This window comes from Anopheles coustani, chromosome 2 (genome assembly GCF_943734705.1).
Source record: "Anopheles coustani chromosome 2, idAnoCousDA_361_x.2, whole genome shotgun sequence".
NCBI lineage: Eukaryota > Metazoa > Arthropoda > Insecta > Diptera > Culicidae > Anopheles > Anopheles coustani.
Genome location: NC_071289.1, coordinates 44,471,824 through 44,494,665, shown reverse-complemented (window position 1 = coordinate 44,494,665; position 22,842 = coordinate 44,471,824). Strand labels below are relative to the sequence as shown.

At 42.6% G+C, this 22,842-nt stretch overlaps 1 protein-coding gene across 1 annotated transcript; it reads left to right on the top strand.

Annotated features, from left to right (window-relative positions):
• The first annotated feature begins 652 nt into the window (after positions 1-652).
• On the top strand, positions 653-22,090 carry LOC131264433 (WD repeat and FYVE domain-containing protein 3). The gene is made up of 29 exons (XM_058266736.1): positions 653-1,142; positions 1,201-1,357; positions 1,438-1,590; positions 1,675-1,867; positions 1,935-2,121; positions 2,204-2,761; positions 2,828-2,973; positions 3,606-3,776; positions 3,952-4,130; positions 4,220-4,396; positions 9,136-9,332; positions 9,569-9,773; positions 9,930-10,989; positions 11,063-11,361; positions 11,440-12,093; positions 12,180-12,314; positions 14,406-14,558; positions 14,629-17,408; positions 17,487-17,592; positions 17,670-17,866; positions 18,027-18,330; positions 18,395-19,024; positions 19,095-19,198; positions 19,277-19,527; positions 19,596-20,080; positions 20,175-20,366; positions 20,438-20,579; positions 20,659-20,796; positions 20,961-22,090. The coding sequence occupies exons 1-29, from the start codon at positions 760-762 to the stop codon at positions 21,254-21,256; spliced, it is 10,632 nt and encodes a 3,543-aa protein (XP_058122719.1). The 5' UTR covers positions 653-759; the 3' UTR covers positions 21,257-22,090.
• The last annotated feature ends 752 nt before the right edge of the window (positions 22,091-22,842 follow it).

The following is a 22,842-nucleotide window of genomic DNA, read 5'->3' as shown; positions in this document are numbered from 1 at the left end:
AGATGAAAACATGTTGGTCTTTTACTTTCATATCAAGGTGATAACAACCATTAGTTCATATTGAAACTTTCATAATGAGTTTCACAGAGGTTCTGAAAATCTGTGCACGTCGAGTATTGACTTGCTGGTAGATTGCTGGAACTCTTGCTGGAACTACATAACAGCAGCAAACAATTTGAATTTCTGTCAGCCGGGAAATATCCAAATGTCAAAACATGTCAGAAGAAATGGATAAAGTAGGGGAACTTGGAGAAAAGAGAAACAAGAAAAACAATCGAATTGACAAAAATCAAAGAGTACACGAAAGATCTTGTAAACAGAGAAAAATCGATACTGGTTTACAAAATTCACTCTAGTTTAGGGTTATTGGTGACCTGCTTCTGGTGATTAGTTAAATTGTTTATATAAGCTCAAGTGATGAATATAACGAACATTTTCTTTTCTCTGCATCTAAAGTGCTAATCGGTCATGTATTAAGAGTAATTATAATCATAAATGACACAAATTAAAGTTCTAGTGTTCTATGTAGCTCTTCGTTTTGATACCACTTAAAGTGTATTGACGTGTTAGTGAAATGTAATAACGAGTGTTTAGCAATATTCTTGGTGAAATATACTATTCTTATTAGTATCACTATTGTACATTATGGAAAGTTGTTGGAATAGCACATACATTCCTTAGTCTAATGTCCGATGATCGCTGAGAAACTAACATATAATTGCTCTGGTCTACTGAAAGTCGTAACAACATTCTAGAAAAATGAGTAATCAGCGGCAAATAGCTAAAAAAGCCCCATCCCAGGCGTATCAAACATTACAAAATTCAAGTTGTGGCGAAAAACATTCCAACCTGAGTGGGAGTCCAAGCGATGGGGAGATCAACGATGAAACCAATTTAACACTGTTGCACTTATGCAAATTGTTTGACGAGTTTATCAATCTCAAACCAACTATGGGAGATACAGATAGGGATAGAAGATTGTATCAAATGTTACCACTATACTGTAACGTATTTAGCCACTTGCAACGGTACGACGAGGTAAGCCCAAGTGGAGGACATACCGCACCCCTAGTGTCCTGGGATAGTCAATCTGCCTTCTGTTATCACGTTAGTCGTCTGCTAGCCAGAGAAATAAAGCGCAGGTTAGTTATGGATAGCACATAATGCGTGTATTTAGTTGTTAAAACGAATGTTTTACAGAGCATCTAACCAAAGCACAGAAACCGCCTCAAAGACTATAGCATGTTTTTTGGAACTCCACGATGTGCATGGTAATGACGAGCCAGGGAACGGTTGGATTCTTCTAACGGCTATCAGCTTAATGGCTACCACGAATCACGACAGTTCATTGCATGAGGTATGTAGCCAGTATTTGACGATTGTTGGATGGACTTAAAATTTTCAAATTTACAAACGATGCGTCCCAATTCGTTTCAGATAATGATTAACGCAACGCTTCCTTCCACGTTGATCCGTTGCATTTATTTGTTTCTCGATCTTCCAGAGGCAAACAAAGACATTTTATCAGACAATATTTCGAACAGTATTGGTTTGGATCGGCGGGTATTATTATATAATGCATTTTCCCAGGTTAGTGTAACGCAAAAAAAGGGACTGATAACCGATTCCCTCAGGTAACGTTTTATGGTACGTTTCATTCTTTCTTATTCATAGATTTTGTTGAAACTTTGCGCACACCCTCTAGCAGCGGAAGAGTTGATAAGAATGGACGACTTAACCTTATTGTTCTCTACCGTGACGGCGCAATACGCTCCATGCAACACCCAGTGGCGTTCACTAGCTCGCGAGGTTCTATGCACCATAGCTCGTCATGGCTTAAACGAAAATGTGATAGAATATGTGCATGGTAATATTTTGAAGTAAGACTATTTTCTAGAATGTAATATCGCCCATTATTGTCGTTTTGCCCACAGCAAAAGGATGCATGGCATTGTGCTTGGACAATATGCAGCGAACAATCAGTTTCAAACCGCTAGATACGGTTGAAATGTTATTGGCGATTTTTGGATTCCTCCGTCAATCATCGCGCCTGTCTCAAGTTTTATTAGACGACTTCAAGCAGTGTCAGGGATACTTGTTTCTAGTAGACTTCTTTCTCAAGTACGTTTTTGATGAAAGTGTGTGTGTGTACGTGTAAAAATTATGTAGATGATATTAATTCATCTTTTCTTTTGCTTTGCAGGATAGATCAAGATAAGAAGCTTCTCACCCCTGACGCGGAACACGGGGGATCCGTGGCTGAGGAATCTTTCCGTAAGCTCATACCCATGATCGTTTCTTGGTGCAGCTGTGGCTACTCGCAGGCACCTCCGTTACATCCCCTTCCGGACAATAAGAAAGCACAATTGCAGTTACAAGGATTCAGAATGCCTCACGTAACATCGAAAGGCACGTGTGTGCGTAATATATACGCCTTCCAAGTCTTGCAAACAGTATTTCTTCGCTCGACAAATGCATCGCTCTGCTGCACGATCTTGGACGCAATCATGGTGGTCTACCGTAATGACGATGCCAATTACTTTATTTTGGAGTCCCAAAATACGCTGTGCCTGTTTGCAGAAAAGATACACCAAAAGCAGTCAACGGTGCAATTAAAATTTTTCGAACTGATTGAATTCATAGTTTTTCAACTCAATTTCATACCCCGCAAGGAGTTGATAGCGCTTTCGGTACTGTTGAAAACGAATCAAGCAATAGATACCAGCATTACGTGCACTCGGACTTTTTTGCATCTTTTAAGGTAAGGTTAGCAAATCGAGCAAATCAACAGTTCAACCAAACTAACAGTATTTAATTTTTTATTTAGTCACAACAATATTTTTAACGATGTGTACAGAGAAGTCGGAATCTTGGAAGTTTTCACCACCTGCATGAAGCGTTACAAAGAGTTTTTGGAAAAAAATACGACACGAGAATCGATAAATGCAGATGTCGCCCGAGATATTGTTAAAGGTATGTGGTTGTTTTCGTAATTCATTCGAGGTAATAAAAAAAATCTTACGTTGAATAGCGTAATGTAAAACTCATTGAAACGATTTAAGTCATCTAGCGCTATCGTAATAATAAAGATGTGACGCTTGAATCCAATATCTACCTCGTGGACTCCATGGAGATCGTAGGTGATCTTTGAAATTTATGTCCCTCATATTTCAACAATAATTTGATTATCGCAATAGTGATAATTTAGCAATTATTATCCTTGATGTTTGATTAAAATTTAAAAAAATAATTGCTTAATATAGTGCAATTTGTACTAATGATAGATTACAAATTAACAAACATTATTTTTGTTTTACACGTTGATGAAACTGGTTAAACAAGGTTGAGGGTTTCATTTTTTAATGTTATAAAAAATAAATTCTATTTAAAATGTAGATTCAAATGTACACGTCTCATTAAAAAAATGTTACAGGATATCACAATTCTTACTTTTCTTCTAGTGCTTACCTTTGTGCTGATTCTCAGAATATTACAGAATTAGCAACCTAAGATACCACACCTTCTTCATTCGTTCGAACGATATGAAATATTGGATTTCCAGCACAGCTTAGAGTTTACAAATGTTTATTTTTGTTTATGTGTAGATAATCCACCGGAAACCGATCCACAAGAAATGCTGGGGCGTCTCGTAATGGAAGCGATTGTGCTTTTGCTCAGTGGCAATAGCAATAATACATCCGTTTTCAAAAACAGCGGTGGAAGCAAGTGCATATATGAAATGATCAAGTTCGACCATTGCAACAGCGTTGTTTTAAGTAAGTTTCTATCTTATTTTAACAGTCATTCTAAATGTCACACACAAAAGCTGATTCAATTTTGTATATTTCGAAAAGCTGGCTTTATACCACTTTTCCGGAATAATGTAGTCCAATTTCTCCTCTTTACACTGCCATTTTTGTATACCATGAATTAAAACTTTTTCGTTTTTAGAAATTGTAAAGGAGCTCGTTTCAACTGCTGGAGGAGAAGATGATATGCTACACTTACTTAAATCTATCAACACAACCACAGAGCCACTGACAACCAGCATTTCCATGCGTATTCATGTTTTATACGCATTGATTGATTGTCTTAAAGAAAGTCACCGTACGAGATCGTTTTTTCGGAAGGTACTGTTGTCAATCAATTTTACCGTGAATGCGTTTGCTATGTTTAAAACACATCGTTTAGTATTACAAATTTTTTGTTTTATCGGCAGGTCGGAGGATTTGTGTACGTTGTGAATGTGCTAGACATGCTGAGAGGCCAATTTAACGATCGACAATCTAACTACCCATCAAGCAAAGATCACATAAGATTGTTTCGTGTTGTATGTCAAACGCTAAATGCGGCTATGCGATTCGAACCAGCAAATGCTAAATATTTTCAAAACGAGGTAATTGTCATTGAGCAAAATTTTTTTTTTTTTTTATTTCTATTTTCACGGTGCGGGCCGTATTGTACATATTAAATTATATACTATATCCTAGAGAACTGATATCTCCTTATCCTATTTGGGTCACGTCGAGGCTATCAGGGCGCTCGATGTGGGAAATCACGCTGTCCGGAACCGTCCTTGACAGGGATCTTCTGCTTCCAACTCTTGCTTGTTGATGTGATTTGGGTCTATTTTGGTCGGACGAGCTAGGTGCTTTAACAAGGACGCATCAGGAGGTTCATAGGAGTGGGAGAGGGTACGTAAAGATGGAAGGGACAGAATGGGGAAAGGGGAAACGTGAACTGAAAAGAGAGGGGGATGGAAAGGGAGAGGGAGTGGGAATTAAAGTGTGAGTCCGTTGTTCCGAGCAAAATGGAAAATTACTTTGAGGTACTGCATATCGTTCTCCGCTAGGATGTCACGTATCGGGACGGCCGGTGTTTTGCCCAACGCCTCTACTGCGTCGATCAAAGCCGGTCGTGCGGCTCCGTAATCCACACAGGACCACAGAAGGTGATCCGCGTCGTGGAATCCAGAGCCACAGCTACATAACTTCGTCTGAGCCAGATCTATCCGATGTAGGTGCGCCCCTAACGCAAAGTGGTTCGAGCGCAACCTGCACATCATTCGGATGAACGCACGGTTCACCGTCAGTCCATTAAACCAGGGTCGTAGTGATACTTGAGGAGTGATCGAGAAGAGGAAGCGGCCAAATTCATCCGCCTCCCATAACTTCTGCCAGTGGGACAGGCAGAGCTGCTCTGGGTATCGGAGGAATTCGTGTGGAGGAATAATACGGTCATATAAGGCGCCCGAAGACACCCCTTTTTTTGCCAAGGCATCAGCCTTTTCATTCCCAGGGATTCCGCAGTGAGCGGGAACCCACACGAGCGAGATTCGGAAGGCTTTATCAAAAAGAGCACATAGCAGTTCTAATATTTTAATAACAAAAAAATCTTTGCTATTAACCACATTCACATTTTGGAGGGCTTGAACAGCGCTCAAGCTGTCCGTAAATATAAAGAACTCCCCTGGGGGCCGGGTGTCTATCAAAGCTAGCGCACAAAAGATAGCTGTAAGTTCTGCAACGTAGATACTACATGGTTGTTCTAACTTATGGAACGTTTCCGCGATGGTGTTAAAGCAACCGAAACCTGTGCCCTCGGCGGAAGCAGATCCGTCCGTATAAAACTGTTTCTCCGGCTTTATATGGCCAAACTTTTTCCTAAAGATGGCAGGGACTGTCGTCTCTCGCCCTTCCTTGGAGATGGAGTTTAGCTCCTTTTTGAAGGATGTGTCAATCTTTAGAATTTTATCCAACTTGCCTGGAAGCGCAGCAAGGTTAAATCTCGGGACTTTGTCAGCAATAATATGTAAAGACAAGTAGTCCTGATAAATTTGCATAATTCTGCTGCTGCACCCTAATGCTTGCAGCATTTCAAAATTCTTTATCACTTGCGGATTCGAGTTTGAGGCCCGAATGATGTACCGTAGTGCTAGTTGTTTCAGGCGCAGTCTAAGAGGCATTACACCGGCCATAACTTCTAGTGACATGTTGTGCGTTGACTTCATGCACCCTAAGGCAATTCGCAGGCATCGATATTGGATTCGCTCTAGTACCAGCAAAGGAGCCTTTGCTGCCCAGTGGAAACAAAAGCTGCCGTACTCCAATACCGAGAGAACCGTAGTCTTATAGAGTCGCAGTACGTCCGTAGGGTGAGACCCCCACCAGAAGCCTGTTATTGTGCGGAGGAAGTTAATACGGCGAGAGCATTTTCGTGATTGTTCTGCCACATGTTTGCTCCACTTGAGTTTTCTGTCGAACCAAATTCCCAGATATTTCACTGTGTCAACTTTTTTAATCTGTTTCCCCTGGAGAAACAAATTAATTTCAGGTTCGTATAGGCCTTTTTGTTTATTTCCCGCCGTGTTGCTGAAGAAACAGAAAGTTATTTGTTCAGTTTTTTCTAGGGAGAACCTTATTCCCATGTCGTTAGACCAATTTTCCAGCTTATTGATCGTAGCTTGTAGGAATGTTTTTGCTTCGGCGGGGTCCCTACAAGCAACTGAGAGTACTACATCGTCTGCGAACTGCCTCAGGGTACAACTCGGTTCAAGGCAGGCGTCAATGCCGTTCACATAGAAGTTATAAAGGATAGGACTTAGGCATGAGCCTTGTGGTAGACCGAAGAAGCTTACCCTTCTCTCCCGATGATGCCCATTGTCGAACAGCATCGTTTTCTCAGCGAGCAGGTTGAACAGAAAGTTGTTCATTCTGGGACCAATTCCTGCGAGTTGCAACTTCTTGCAGAGCTTATGTGGCGATACTGAATCGAATGCTCCTTGAATGTCTAAAAAAACTGACGTCATGTTCTTCTTCTTGCAGTGGGCTATCTCGATCTCTGTGGTGAGAAGAGCCAGACAGTCTTGGGGGCTTTTGCCTTTCCGGAAGCCGAACTGGGTGTTGGATAGAAGGTTATTTGCTTCCAGCCATCCCTCCAGGCGGAATAGAATCATTCGTTCTAATAATTTGCGTAAGCATGACAGCATTGCAATGGGCCGATACGAAGTATGCTCTGAGGGAGGTTTACCATTTTTCAAACTGGCCACTACTCTCACTTCGCGCCAGGAGGGGGGAACGATGTTTAGCGTGAAAAGATTATTTAATATGCATAGTAACCGTTTCTTGGCTAGGGCCGGGAGCTGTTGGATAAGCTTTATTTTTATATTGTCTAATCCTGGGGCGGAATCTTTGCTCGAGAGCAGGGCTAAGGAGAACTCCACCATTGTGAATGATTTATCCAGTGATGGGTCTCCTTCAGTCTCCAACTGTTTGAAGCACTGCTCAGGGACGAAGTCTGGACAAATCCGGTGAGCAAACGGTTTCAGCCAGTCCGCAGTGAAGCGTTCACTTTCGTTGCCCGGGCAGTGCCCCCTCATCCTTTTAGCCTTCCTCCATAGCGAGCGGAGAGCTGTTGCAGGATTAAGGGAATTCACGTAGCTTCGCCAGTGTCCCTTTTTTTTAGCCTTACTCAGATTTTTACACTTTTTCTCCAGACCTTTATAGTTCTCATATAGAGATCTGGAGCCAGTGTTGCAGTAGTATTTGTAGGCTTTGCGTTTTGCTATGCTAGCCGCTTGGCAGTCCCTATCCCACCAGGGATTAGGCGTCCTCTTGAAGGCTTTCGGGATATGTGTGTGACCTTTTTGTGCCTTAAGGGCACACTCGTATACACCTACCGCAAAGTTTGAGAATTCCTCCAAAGACGACGTATGATCAGATTCTCGGGTGAGCCAAGCGGTAACAAGCTCTGCATATTTTCCCCAGTCAATATTTAGGGTAAGGTCACCTTTAAAAACACCTCTTGCCGTGGTTCCACTTTGTTTCGAGAGTGTAACAAGGATAGGCAGATGATCGCTGTCCAGTGGGTCGGCTATTACCTTCCATTTGATGTTTTGCTGCAAAGTTGACGTGCACAACGAGAGGTCTAGAGCGCTTGGACTAAACATGGGTGTTTGAATTTTAGTCGCTTCTCCAGTGTTTAGAATTGTCAATCCCATGTTATCTACAAAGTCTCTAATGATGTGAGACAGGGCGTCATCCCTATTTCCCCCCCAATCATAGCTATGTGAGTTGAAATCCCCTAATATGAGAAACGGTGGGGGGAGGAGTCTTGACAGATTAAGTAGCTCCCTTCCTATTAATTCCAGTCTGGTTCGGCTAACTGTAGAAAACGGCGGGACATAGACCGAGGCAATAACAATGTCTTGCTCTCCTATCCTAGTTCTAACGGCTACTGCCTCTATTGTTCCACTGTTTGTAAAGTGGATTCGGGAAAAAGACTGGTTTGATTTTATTCCTATCAGTACTCCTCCTCCCCGTGAGTCTCGGTCCTGACTAATAATGTTGTATCCTGGGAATCTGAGTGTAGTCTCCGGGGTTAGCCATGTCTCGCAAAGTGCGAATGCATCAACCTGGTGTTCATTCAGCAGGGCCTTGAAGAGGTCTATCTTCCCCAGAAGGCTCCTGCAATTCCATTGGACAATGTTTGACGTATCAAACATCGGTCCGAACAATCTTGCTAATGCATGGCCATTGTGTCGGCCATCGATGTAACACACCTCGTATGAAGGGCAACGCGCAGGCTACCAGACTCGACAGGGGAGGAGGGAGGTTGAGAGGGTCCAGCAACGACTGAAGGATGTCAGAAAGGGATGGGGGAGGGATATTGGCGCACGAGTTAGGCTCTCTAGCAGAGGAGCCAGGTTTGCCGGTATACGCTGAGGTGCTAGGTGCAGCCGGTGGGGTGGTCTGACTAGGTGTGGATCGGGGAGTGCGAGTTTCTGCCTATTGAGCTGGCGCAGGTCTGGAAGCTACTGGCTTTGGGGGTTTGTTTTGCTTCTTCTGTGCTACCTTCTTCTTTGAAATTACTTTTTTTTTCGCTAGCTTGTATCGTACCGCAAAGCTTAAATGTTTCCTGTTATTACCTGCCCGGGGGAGCGAGGTAGGGACGTCGTTCTCTAGATCCTGTTCTAAGATGCTAAATTGGTTTAGCAGGGTCTCTGATATGGCGTCAGGGGCCGCTTGTAGCGCTTGAGCGTAGGATCCACGGGCCCTCTCAATGTCATTGAGCAAAATTGTCTCTTAAAATATAGTTTTAAAACAGATATTCTCTTTTATGGACATATATTTACAGATAGCGAATACACTCTTCTACCAGGCCATACAGGATTTGGGATGCTTCTCTAAAAATGAGTACATTAATTCCTACGAACGGGGTACTGGGAATACAGTTACCACTGGCGATGGGCCCGATACCTGGGCGGTTGATCATAATTTGGTAGAAACGTATTCGAAAGTGTTTAAAGCAGATATTAGGAATGATCTCTTCAGGTAAGATTGTAGTTTTCTACATTCATCAACCAGTTGCATCTTTCAAATCTTATCGCATGTACGGATAACAAGGAGTGTTTTATGTTATAATTTTTCCTACCAACGCCAAATGCGATTAATGTAATTGAAATGTTGTAAAAAAATAGTCCGAACATGTGTACTGTAAATCAACGAAATTGGAATATGTGCTCATAACTGATTGATATGTTTTTCTAATTCTTATCGTATAATCACAGTGACAAACATCACTTAATTGTTGATATGCCCCGTTCATTGGTTGCTATCTGCATAATATATCGATCGTTGTATGATATAGTTCTGGATGGATTTGATAGACCTCAGATGGTCGACACCTTGCACTATACGCACAACAAAACAAACGCAGACAATAACTCTGATTCTTCAACTGCCTCTTCTGCCGCAATCATCAATGAGACACATGTAAGATTTTTAAAGTGTATAATATAAAATTAAAATCTCATAATGGTTTAAGCGAATGTTCAATCGTTGTTTAAAGGGATAATTTCTGTTCCATGTTGTACACAGTTTTGTTAAAAACGAGTCGTAATAAATAAAATTGTTTTTTTTTCCTAACAGTCTTCTTCCGTGCTGACACCAACAGCGTTGAACGTAATCGATAACGTCATAGTACATCCAAGCGTGATTGTTTGCATGCTAAAATTGCTCCCTTCCGTCAAGGAGGAGCAACTTTCGTCAGAGGCTGACACGACCATCTGGAAATCGTCAACTACTAGGGCGATCGCGCTGCAATATTTTCTCTCCGAGGTTATTAAGTCATTTGTTCGTAGCGAGCGCAATCAACAAATCATGTGCGATGGCGGATTAAATGAGTGTCTCTTGCGCATCTGCAAGGTAGCTCTGGTGGACGAACGTCATCCGCTGCACACGTCGTTGCAGTACATCTTCGAGCGTCTCGCGGTACAAGCGCTGATGCCGAAGGAATTGCGCACGTTTCTTCGATTGAACCTAAACATCGACATGTGCACAAAGGACGATGAAAAGACCAGCGAATCGATGCAATCACCCACAGTACCGTTGACTCGCGTGAAAACGTTGGTATCAATCACCACTCCACGTGACTTCCGAGCACACGGTTCTTTCACGCAGCCACCGTTTATCGAAATGGACATGTCGACAGAAGGGTTTGCGTGTCTTTTCTTTCCAAACATCGCACCCAACCAATCGAATCCACATCTACACAATTCTACCGCTCATCACCATCTGCATGGATCAGTCGGCATGGGGCTAGCGAGCATGGACGGTGGAGCTGGCGCTGGCGGAGCAGGGGCTGCACTCGGTTTCGGGGTCGGATACGGCTCGGGACAGCATGGTGGCGGTGGTGGAAGTAGTTCAAGCGGTAATACTAGTGGCCACCAACAAGATGTAGCCACTGGTGGTGGAATAGGAACGGGCGATAGAGTATTTCCCTCCAATAGTGGGCTAACGTTTAGCACGTGGTTTTGTGTGGACAGGTTCCCGCACCCTCCGCAACTAGATAGCCATCCCATCAGGCTGTTGCACATTGTCCGCTCGGATGACGGAACGATTGAAGATGCGTCGGTGGTGTTTAGCGTACTCATTCTACCTAGTGATAAAACCTTATCGGTAGCAACGCAAGAATTTCCGTTCACTCAAGGTATGGAATAATATGAGGATATTTTGTAATTGTTATTAATTAATTTTAATGTTTTGTTCTTTTTTCTTTTTAGCGTTCTGCAATGTGTACAAAGACGAATATCTGTCGCGTGTATGGTGTCCAACGTTCCTGCAGGAGAGTCAGTGGCATCATGTGGCAGTAACAATCGCAAAAGTTACCCTGAAATCGTGTCTACTGTCAATCTATCTAGATGGGCGCCATGTCCATACCCAAAAAATACAACCTATCAGCACGGCATCTACAACTCGCACAATGTCTAGCTGCGTGCATGCATTTATCGGGACCCCACCTATATGGAGAATATATTCCAAACTCAACTGGAAGCAAGGAGCTTGTCATCTTATCGACGATGTAGGGTTTTCGTATGCCATTGGCAAAGGGAGCGTACTTGTATTAACTCTACCTCCTTTAACTGTTACCTATTTTTAGACTTTTGATGCCGCTTCAGTTGCTCGTGTATACGTTCTTGGTCCACACTATGTTGGCTCATATCAGGATGTACGTTTGGAGGACAACGAAGAAATTAGCCCACTGGTCCAAGAGGAGCGGCTAATGTTCGGTGTTAACCCAAAGGCCTTCTCGCATATGACCCTATCGAAGATTCGCAAAGTTTACAATCGCACAGACGCAAAGGCAATCGGAAAGCAGCTCGGTATGAGCTCGCACGAAAACGCAACACCCATCGTGTTGCTGCACAATTCTTCCGGTCATTTGACCGGACCGTCACGCACCCTTGGTGGCGTACTGGTCGGTTACCTAGGCATACGGCACTTTAATCCCTTCCCCGTATCGATGACGATGAACACGGTCGGTGGTTGCAGCGTGCTGCTCGGGCTGGTTGCCATGTCGCATGATATCGAGAGTCTTTACGCGGCTGTCAAAGCGCTGACCTGCATCCTGCGCACCAATAAATCGGCACGTCGAGAAATGAACCGTCGTCGGTACTATCAGACGCTGGGGATGTTGTACAAACGGAAAAAGGCACTTCTCAATTCTCACATATTGCATCTAACGTTCAATTTGGTTGGTACAGTGCACAGTGGCTATGAGACCTCTACGATACCGAATATAACAGCGTTCCAGGTATTTTGAAAATCTTTAATATATAGCATTTAATATGCTATACTGGAAAAGAAATACTAATGAATGCTGGTTTCTTTTATCAAAAGGATTTACTATGTGATTTCGACATCTGGCTGGACGGTTCGAATGATTTAATCCGCTCTTTGTTAGAGCATCTTTTGGAGCTGGGCACCGAGTCGAACGAAAAGTTCGCCAATATTCGAATCATGCAGGATCTGCAGGTAAGTAATCTTGTTTGGTTTTAATGCCATGTATACTAAAGCCCCTTTGAAATGATAGGGTTTTTCACGCAAACTGCTAGGCGCCTTGTATCTCTTGTTGTTAACTCACTTCTAACCAAGTAGGTCCCGCGAAGGAAGACCTCCTAGCTTGGTTAGCGGTGTGTAACGGGAAGTTATATTTCTGCCGGCTAATTGTCAAAGTCCCTGGACTCTATTACTTTCTAGCTAGTTGCCTCTGCGTGTGGTGGAGGCCTATGCTTTGGAAAGGGAGACTGGGTGCTTCAAGCTTTCGGATATGGCAGTAAGTGCGATAAAAAACCAACGAGGTTACTCTAGTCGGAGTTTGATTTAACACTAAATTTATTTCAAAATTGATTCCGTTTATATACCAGAATTTCTTCATGGTATTTGTGCTTATACAATACAAGGTTTTAAATGTATATGTGTGGCAGGTGGCGAGAAGGATTGGTGATCCTTATGTTGGGTTTTTCTTCCTATCCACTTTATGATGCAACGCATTGCCTGAACATCCCGTTATCGTTGCGTCATGTCCCTTGTCCGTTTTCTATGTTTATTGGGGATCAGGATCGCGATCGGTAACGGGAGTTTACATGTGGGTTTGTTTACAGCGCCGATCTACATATTTATTCCGTTGGTACATTGCGTAATCGCTGTTCCCTATGCCACGCGTTCGGTTTGTCCTAAACAAATGCGCGATCGACCCATGCGCTTGGTGTATGTTGATTTGGGCATCTCGATTCCGGTACGTCGTGTCCTTCTCGGAAAGTTCTTTATTTGGACAAACGATCGTACTGGATACCGAAATGTTACAATTTAAGGTGGGACTTTGCCTATCGACCTTTTCGTCTTCCTTTTGGTGCAGCGTTTCTTAAGTTTTATGGTTCTGAGCCGTTTGAGTTCAAATTGGCCGTTTTGTTGTGTTTTATCCTCGAACACATCGTTGGTGCAGCAACACTTGTAATTTTTAATTATCATGGAAATTGGAAATGTTCCATTCGTTTCCAAGCTAATGAGAGTTTTAAACTGCTATTTTAATCTCAAGAATTGTTCAACAGTAAGCGTTAATTATAGGGCGCATGACGATGTTTCGCAAGCTAAGTTTTCTCTTGCTAATTTTGAGTTTTCTTGTTGGAAGTTAAAATGATGGCCAGAAGCATCCTTTTTCTCCCATGGAACAACAATATCTTGCTGAAACTTCAAGTAAACATCGGCTGTTACTTTTAGTACCTGTTCAAAGAAATGAGGGGGAATCGGCCTCACTGGAGACTACCTGTTGCACCATCTCATGGATCGGAACCATGGTAGAGATGACAATAGGAACTTGGCTACAATTTGGTGCGAGTCATCTATCATTTCTTCGATTCACTTTTTCATCTTGAATAATGGTTTTTCATTAGAGAAAAAGACAATCGGACAAGGATGCTTCAATTGACGCCGAAGTTTTCAGCTTTATTCATTAGCCGTAAGTTGGTCATGGAGTTCATAAAATAATTTAAAGCTAAGGTTTTTAGTAGAGTTTTATAATTCAGATTCAGATTCATGAATCGGAATAGTTCTTTTTGTTTTGTAGATTCATGAATCCCAAAAAATCATCAATTGCTGAAAAATTGGGTAGAGGGACTTCCTTTCTTTTGGTCGCATGACCCAGGCCAATGAAAGAATCAAGGAGATTCATGACAGATCCATGAAAGATTCATTAGGGTTTCGAAAGATTCATTATGCTTTGAAGATTCGAATCCGCAAAGATTCATGAATCCATCTGAATGAATCTTAGGTGAAAGATTCATATGAATGAATCTCGCCAAAAGATTCATTAAGACTGCTAACCGATCGTGATCTTTTATCGACATCTTGACGATTTCTAACCCGTTTTTATTTTTTGTTGATATCAAGGAAAATAATCTATCTAAGCCTATTTTTTTCTAAATATATCCACACGCAGCATGATAGTTGCTACCGTTCAAAAGAGGCTATAACAAGCAAGAATATTTTGCGTTAACATACCCTTTGTACAATTATTTTTATCATCTTAACTTAAAACTAATCATGGCGTTATTTACTTTCTTACAGTGCTTGGCAAAATTGTTATTTATCATTGATGAAATTACTGACGATAGCGCTCGGAAAGCGTTATTTGCTCTGGCGCATACTTTACTCGGATACCAGCCGCGATCAAACGATGTTCTCCTTTTCGGACAATACATCACAAGTCTTACACCAACGGTCGGTAGCTAGTGTTTTTGTGATTATACTATTCAATTTGCTCAATCTCTCTTATTTTTATTTTTGTCAGGTTGACCAGTCGGCTTCGGAAGAAAACGTTCAAGATCGACAGGTGCAGTTACGCAACCGATGCCTCAGCATTCTCCACCATTTACACTTTGGCGCTAACAATGCCATTAACTGGCGCCTGTGCGATGATATATCGCGAATCCTAGGGCTAGATTGGATACTGATGTTCATGCAACCGCATCTGAATCACTCGACAATGCTTTGGGCTATGCGGCTGCTTGTGATAATGTTGGCCCGGGAGAGCATTCTTCCTCGTTTCCGCGAGGGAAGCGGTGGGTCGGCTGAAGAAGGCTATTTAAAAAACACCGAAGTGGTTATGCAATCGCGTAATGCAATTTTATTGTCATCAGCACTGCCACAAATCGCTAGTGGCGGTGGTTCGGGTGGTAGCAATCCGATGGGCAGCTCAGATGGCAGTACCTCAAACAAGCATCAGGTGCTGATGGGATTTCCTTACCTGGAATGGCTTTTATTGCATCGAATCGAGGTGCCTGAAGTGTATCCCCTACTCGTTGCCCTAATCATAGGGTATCCGGTGAAGTCGTCGATAATTCCCTCGGAGAATAAAAGTCTCGAAGACATCTGGGGATTCTTGTGGACATCACCCGGTTCGAGTGTGCTACCAACAAAGCAAGGTTCAGAAAAAATAACCTTCTGCACCGAAGCGGTTTGTATAATTTTAAGCTTGGTGAGAAAGATTGTACATAGCCAAAAGGCAACCGACGATGGGACTTTGGCCGTTGGATCAGATCAGTGGTTACACTCCCGTCCATCCGACGTTGTGCGGTTGCTTGTGGCATTTTATAAACATTTGCCCGATTTCGCCCCTATAGCGATGAGCGGCGAGGTGATTGTAGCGCTCATATCAGTTCTCTTTCCTCCTGCGGCGTCATTTGTAAAAGATTCAGCCGGATCTTTATCAGCTGCATCGACACCGTTAGCCGCAACCGGCCAGTCAGTTTCTCCGGTGTTAAAAGAATTGGATAGCTTTGATGTAACACCTCCCCTGGGCTCTCCAGTGACAGAAGATGATCAGCAGCACCTTATCACGCTAGCGAACCGATTTGGCAACGATGAAATATGTGAAAAAAATTTCCCCTACCCAATTACGGCACAAATTCTGGACTTCCTATTGAAGCTGGTGGTGGACTCACTGTCGCTTTGCTACACCGGCAAAACGGCGCCAGTGATTGATGCCGTTTTAGAGTTCTTTTTAATTGGAAGCATTGTAGACGATCGCCAACGGAAGCATTTTCTAACCGATTTTGTTTCCCTGTTAATGGCACACCTCGTGTCGATTAACATAATGCTGAGGTCACCTTCTTCGGCTGCTAATTCCAGCGTTAACAACGCCGCACCGGGTGGACAACAGCACCTTGCCTCGAACGTGTTCTATGTAACGGCGCGAATTGTCGACAAACTCTGGCAAAAGATGTTGTACCTAGATGGACGGGAAGTGTTTGATTACTGTATACACTTGATACAACAGGCTAAACGTCGTGCTGGCCAGTTAGGATCCGGTGGAGGAATTGGTAGCAGTGGGGGTAGTATTACCTGTGCTAGCTCCTTAGAACCGTTGTACCGTTCGCTGAATCGGTGTATACTGTATCTGTTGGCCCATCCACCACGTCCCGGTGGGGATGCAATGTTGGTGGAGGTGCTGCAGAAGCTGATGACTAATCGACTGCTCGTGTTCGGTGCCGGTAATCATGATCCCGACTTTATTGGGTGTCTCACGTACTGCTTACTTCAGTTGCACAGTTCCGATGGGCCCGAAAGCGGTGGTGATCGCATCGTGTTGCATTCACCATCGGCCCAGGCTGCTGCCCGAACCACGACTTGGCATGTTGATTCCTTTCTGGGCAATGATAGTGAAAAACAAATCGCCACACATAAGGTGGCCCATGACGCGTCTACCTCATCATTGTCCCTGTCGTCGGAATTGGTAATGGCTTCGTTTAGAGTTTGGGAAGAGCTGTATGTGTGCAAGAAGCCGGTCATTGAAGAAATATTCAAAGTAACGCTCTCACAGCCCGTAAGAAACGCTCGTGCACCCGATATGGATCGAACCCAAGCACAGGTAGCCGAGATATCACTAAAGCATTGGCTAGCATTTCTAGATGCGGAACGTCGGTCAGCCAACCGTACGCCCTGGGAGGTACATAATAATATTCAATCTAAAATACAAAAGGTTACCGGTGGCTTAACACGTTTAACCAGTCGTTCAAAGTTGAAAAAAGAGTCCGGAAAACGGCGCGTGCATGCGGAGGAATTCCGGGGGGCCGACATCCGCCAAATAACTACCGCTAAACTGACCCTCGTTCGGGATTATTGGGAATTTCGACTGGAACAGCATGGTAACAGCAGTGCGCACACGAAACGCTACGTCTATCAAGATTGGCTCCAGTCCGAGGCGGAACTGATACGTGAACGGGCCATCTGGGGTCCGGAGTGCTGTGCAGACTTTACCAAGTGGACGCTGGACAGCACGGAAGGTCCTTACCGTATGCGTAAGAAGATGCTTAAGAATGAGCTGTTCTACGTGCACTATCCACCACGGCCGGAGCTGGACGTGGCTGCCGGTTGCGATCATCAAAGCCAGCGACAGCTGAAATGTCGTGTGGCCATCAGCCACGACAGTGGCAAAAACAGCAAGTTCGTTCAACAGTATCGCAATATGTTTCCGGAGCAATTTGAACAGGAACTGGCGGCCTTCATTACGGCGGGGCAAACGAAAACGGATGCGGCCACCAAAAAGTCGAACTTTTCCAAATCGCATCGGTAAGACGGCAATGTAGTTTGAATGTTGTATGGATACACTTAATCGTTAACCTATAATTTAAAATAATGAAATTCCAGCGCTGAGAACGGAATGCAAGGTGACTGCTTGGAAAACGAGGAAGATTTATCTTCTTCTTTGCCGGATAATCAGGTGTTGTTACGTTTACTCGAGGAAAAAGAAAAGGTAAGCGTACACTCTTCATATACATTGGAGAAGGTGTTATTTATTCTATCTTTTTTTATCTTTTCTTTCATCAATAGGTATCGCATATATTTCGTTCCGCACGTATACAAGGATTGGACACGTTCGAGGGTCTTCTCCTATTTGGTAGGGAATGTTGCTACATTGTCGATGGATTTACGTTGCTGCGTAATCGAGAAATTCACGACATTGACTCGTTGCCGGCGGAAAACTTTGAACCAATTATACCGAGCACAACTACTGGAAACAGCCAAATGTAATGTATTTTTAAATTTTATTCACAAATGTTCATGCTACCTACCGACTCCTTTATTTGAACTGGCATTTTATTCATTGTAGTACATTTACGTATATTTTTAATCAAGAGTTTCTTATAAGTATACTTATTCAGAGATATTGTGCAATGTGTTTTTCAGGTCTCGTAGCATACGACAATGTTCGAAGATATTTTATGACGATATTCGTGAAATACACAAGCGACGTTATCTACTGCAACCGATCGCGTTAGAGGTATTTTGCGGCAACGGTCAGAACTACCTGCTGAGCTTCCCGCAGAAAGTGCGAAATAAAGTATTCCAAAAACTAATATCCATTGCAACGCACATAGCCGATAATGCACAGCAATCGGTGGCAGGACAAAAAAGGGCCGCCAGTGTGGAACAAAACGCTGGCCTCTTGAGTAATCTGATCGGCGAAACATCGGTTACACAGCGTTGGGTGGTAAGTAAGCATTAGCTTATCAAATGTAGCATTCAATATTTAATGCGGAATGTTGTCTGTACAGCGCGGGGAAATATCCAATTTTCAATATCTGATGCACCTAAACTCGCTGGCCGGTCGCTCGTACAACGATCTCATGCAGTACCCCGTATTTCCGTGGATTTTGGCAAACTATGACTGCGACACGTTGGATCTGAACGATCCGGGAAACTTTCGAGACCTCTCCAAACCGATGGGTGCACAGACGCAGGAGCGTCTGAAGCAGTTTCAGAAGCGCTATGAAGACTGGGACGATCCCCAAGGGGACACACCGCCGTATCACTACGGCACGCACTACAGCTCGGCCATGATTGTCTGCTCGTACTTGGTGCGGTTGGAACCGTTCACGCAGAACTTTCTTCGCCTACAGGGCGGTCACTTTGACTTGGCCGATCGGCTTTTTCACAGTGTAAAGGAAGCATGGTATTCGGCATCGCGACAGAACATGGCCGATGTGAAGGAGCTCATACCGGAGTTTTTCTATCTTCCGGAATTTTTGGAAAATTCGAATCGCTTCGATTTGGGCACAAAGCAGAATGGGGAAGTACTGAATGATGTAGTACTGCCACCGTGGGCGAAAAATGATCCGCGGGAATTTATCCGCATGCATCGAGAAGCACTGGAATGTGACTTTGTGAGCCGTAATTTGCATTTGGTAAGAAAATATCCTTATGTTCTTCACTTAGTGTGGTATTTTTTAAAATAATTTAACTTTATGCATGCAGTGGATCGACCTTATTTTCGGTTATAAACAACAAGGACAAGCCGCTATTGAAGCTGTGAATGTTTTCCATCATCTTTTCTACGAAGGCAATGTGGACATCTACAAGTAAGTAACTTTAATCAATTAATTAGTTTGACTTGGGGTTTCATTTTCATGTCTGACAATTGTTTCGTTTCTTTTCAGTATTCAAGATCCTCTACAGAAAAGTGCTGCCATCGGGTTTATCAACAACTTTGGTCAGATTCCAAAGCAATTGTTCCGCAAAGCACACCCTGCAAAGCGTATGGTATCAACAAAGCAGTTCAGTAAACTGGTCGATGTAAGCCCACTGATTCCACCACTATCACCGCTTGGAAATGCTCCAACGATAAGTAGCGAAAAGTTTTTCTTTTACCATCTTAACAACCTTAAACCCAGTCCGCAACCCGTGAAAGGTTAGGGTGATGTTTGCACTACTTGCACACTGAACAACTCTTATTTACCAGACATTTTCCATTTCCAGAAGTAAAAGGGCCGGTAGGACAAATAATACAGCACGAAAAAAACATACTGGCCGTGGAGCAGAACAAAATTCTTGTTCCGAATGCGTACAATCGCTACATCGCATGGGGTTACGCCGACCACTCGATACGAGTCGGTACCTACGATTCTGATCGGGCAAATTACGTCTGTGAAAACATCGATCATTGTGGTGAGATCCTATCCTGTACCTGTCCTAGTGCAAAGCTGTTGATCCTCGCAGGCACCAGCTCTGTGCTATCGGTGCACAGTGTCGACACGAAGGCAAAGAAGATTATGCTCAAACAGACCCTGTTCGGTCATACCGACACCGTCACAGCGCTGACGTCAAGTAGCGCATATAATATAATCCTGAGTGGTTCCCGAGATCGAAGCGCAATCATTTGGGATCTATCACGCCTAACGTACGTTCGTAAGCTGGTTGGTCATGCAGGTGCAGTAGCTGCGGTTAGCATCAATGAGCTAACGGTAATATTTCGTTGTTTCAAACGTTAATTTTTCACATTTTAACTCATCAAAATTTGTATTTATTAACTTTTTTTTTATTTGCCATGCTTTTTAGGGAGACATCGCAACGTGCTCGGGCACCTGGCTGCACATATGGTCTATCAATGGACTTCAAATGGCTGTCGTCAACACCAGCATGGGTAGCTCAGATCGAATGCAGCAAATCCTTTGTGCTACTTTCTCGAGCATTCGGGAATGGGACACAAATAACGTGATTATAACCGGGTCTACTGATGGTGTAGTAAGGGTACGGTATTTTACAACATTACTTTTTGGTATTTAACTGTTGATATAACGGTTGAATGTTTTATTGTTCAGATGTGGTCTATGGAATTTGTTAAAGGCACAGGTGCCGAGGAAAGTAAAGGAAATGTGCCCGCGGAAGGTGCTACGGCACAGGAGACCGGTGTTTTAAGACCCAGCGACGACACCAAAGACAATAATCTACAATCGGCAAAACGTAGGTCAAATTATTACGTCTCTTACATTACATAACTTTTCATGGTTCGTTACTTACTTTTGCTTTTTTCTTTTTATAGTTGAAGTTCAATGGGTTCGAAAACTGATCTTTAGAGTAGAATTGACAATGCATACGGCGTACGATCGGAAAGATAATAGTGAACCAGCAAGTATTACGGCGCTAGCCATATCCAAAGATCACCGTAGTTTATATGTCGGTAAGTATAAAGTTCTACTTATTATAAGTATCGACAATATATAATGCTCTTATAATGCCCACGGCTAATGTCTAGGGTCTTTCGTATTCTTTGCTGTTCTTTCTGAGTATAAAAATGATGTTTTCTGCGATTATATTTCAATTTTGTATTTAACTCTACAATAGGTGATGCCAGGGGTCGCATATTCACGTGGTCCGTAGCTGAACCGTCATTCTCAAACAGTGTTCGCATAGTCGGTGGTTTTCTTGGCACATCAAACGATGATTCTAGCATGGATCGGTTCTGTGCTGTATGTCAGGGTTTGCTCACAACTCCCGACAAAATGAATACCTGCCGGCAATGTGGGAGAGTATATTGTTTCAAGTGTGGTCGCCAAGCACAGGACAATGGAATCTTAAATCTGAAGCAGAAAAAGGTTTCAACTCATCCGACACTATGCAAACATTGCTGGAATCAATAGATTGCCTAGACTGCGGAATAGTAGATACATATATACTTTAGCATAATTGTTACAGCGATGCATAGAAACTATTTTATTTATTGTGTAGGAATCCGGAGCAAAGTTTAAAGATTTGATTTATTCACACAATTAGTGAAAAAGTATTATTTCTAGAAGAAACATCGTGAAGTATTGCTAGGGGAAACCCAATGTTGTTATTATTCAATTTACACTATACGTGCATAGGATAAATTAAGGTGGTTTAACAAGTCTCATATATTCATGTTGCAGCCAGTTCGTCTTTTATCATTTGCTTTAACAATTAACTGGTATTCATGGTAACTGCTAATCAACTTGTTTGATCTTTTAAAGTTTATTTATTTAGTGGATAATAGTCGAGCTGGTTGACTAACTAACGGACACGTATCTCATGTAATCAGATTGTATATTCGTTTAGGAGCAATATATTCTAAATGACACAAATTTTAAAAAAATATCGTGAAAGGTGGATGCTACGCTCAATCTGTACCGCAAGGCAATAGATTAGGACCAGTTTTTCTTCTGATTTGCGGGAAGGTCGCCTGTGGAACTGGTTTCCTCGGGCAGTCGAGTAGCTCATTGCGTGCATTGTTGGTTTTCAAATTATATAAAATAACTAAAAGTCACATGCGGCTAAAACCCGGTCAGCTCGAAAATCGAAAGATAGACATTGTATAATTATATCGAACGTCAACATTAACTAGTTCACAATGCACATGCATATCGATTCTATTATGTAGTAATTGTTTTCTGTATGCGTCCCAAGTTTTGTGTATATACCGAAATGTTCATCGATGTTTTATATAAATGTATTAGAACAACGATGTTTTCATGATCCTTGTTTTGCATTTTTGCTATGCGAAAGAAACAAGATCTTGGTATGTTAGATGTCGTGAAAACTTTGATCGTAATTTGTCTAGTATTGTTTTAAATTTGATTTTGTTGAATCTTTTTGTTTCCGTTATCTAAACGTTAACTTTAGATTGTTTTCAATTCCGAAAAGAGATCTAACGGCCACAAATGACACGTACGTGTCACCCAGGTGACAAAATTGACGGTTATTTTTGAAAAATGCAGTGAAATTGCCCTAAATCCCACCGATGTTTGAATGTATGGGTGCGGAATTTCGTATCGCCGTGTACATACACGGACTGATGAATGTTTTCTTCTTGAACATTTTTCTAAGCTTGCTGTGCATCAGTTTTGAGCTGTCATTGGTGTTTTCATTTGGTAATGTGACTGTGCATCGTGCGGACTTGTTCAGCGTAAATAAAAGATGATAATCTTTATTAATCACACATGTTTTCACGGAATAACAAGAAAAGAGGTAAGAGAAGCCTTTTTCCGGAAACATATTTAGCATCATCATCAACGTCGGTCGAATGTAGGTGTTGAATGAAAAAACGTCAACAAACCAGAGGTTTGTATCAAAACTTGTTGACACGGCGGGAGTGAATAAATCACAACCGTTGAAGGAAGTTTTGTTTAAAATGTTCCATCTCTTGAACTTCATATTCGATATAGGGTTTTTTGAGAAGTAGAACTTCGCACAACGAACTTGGTGGCTT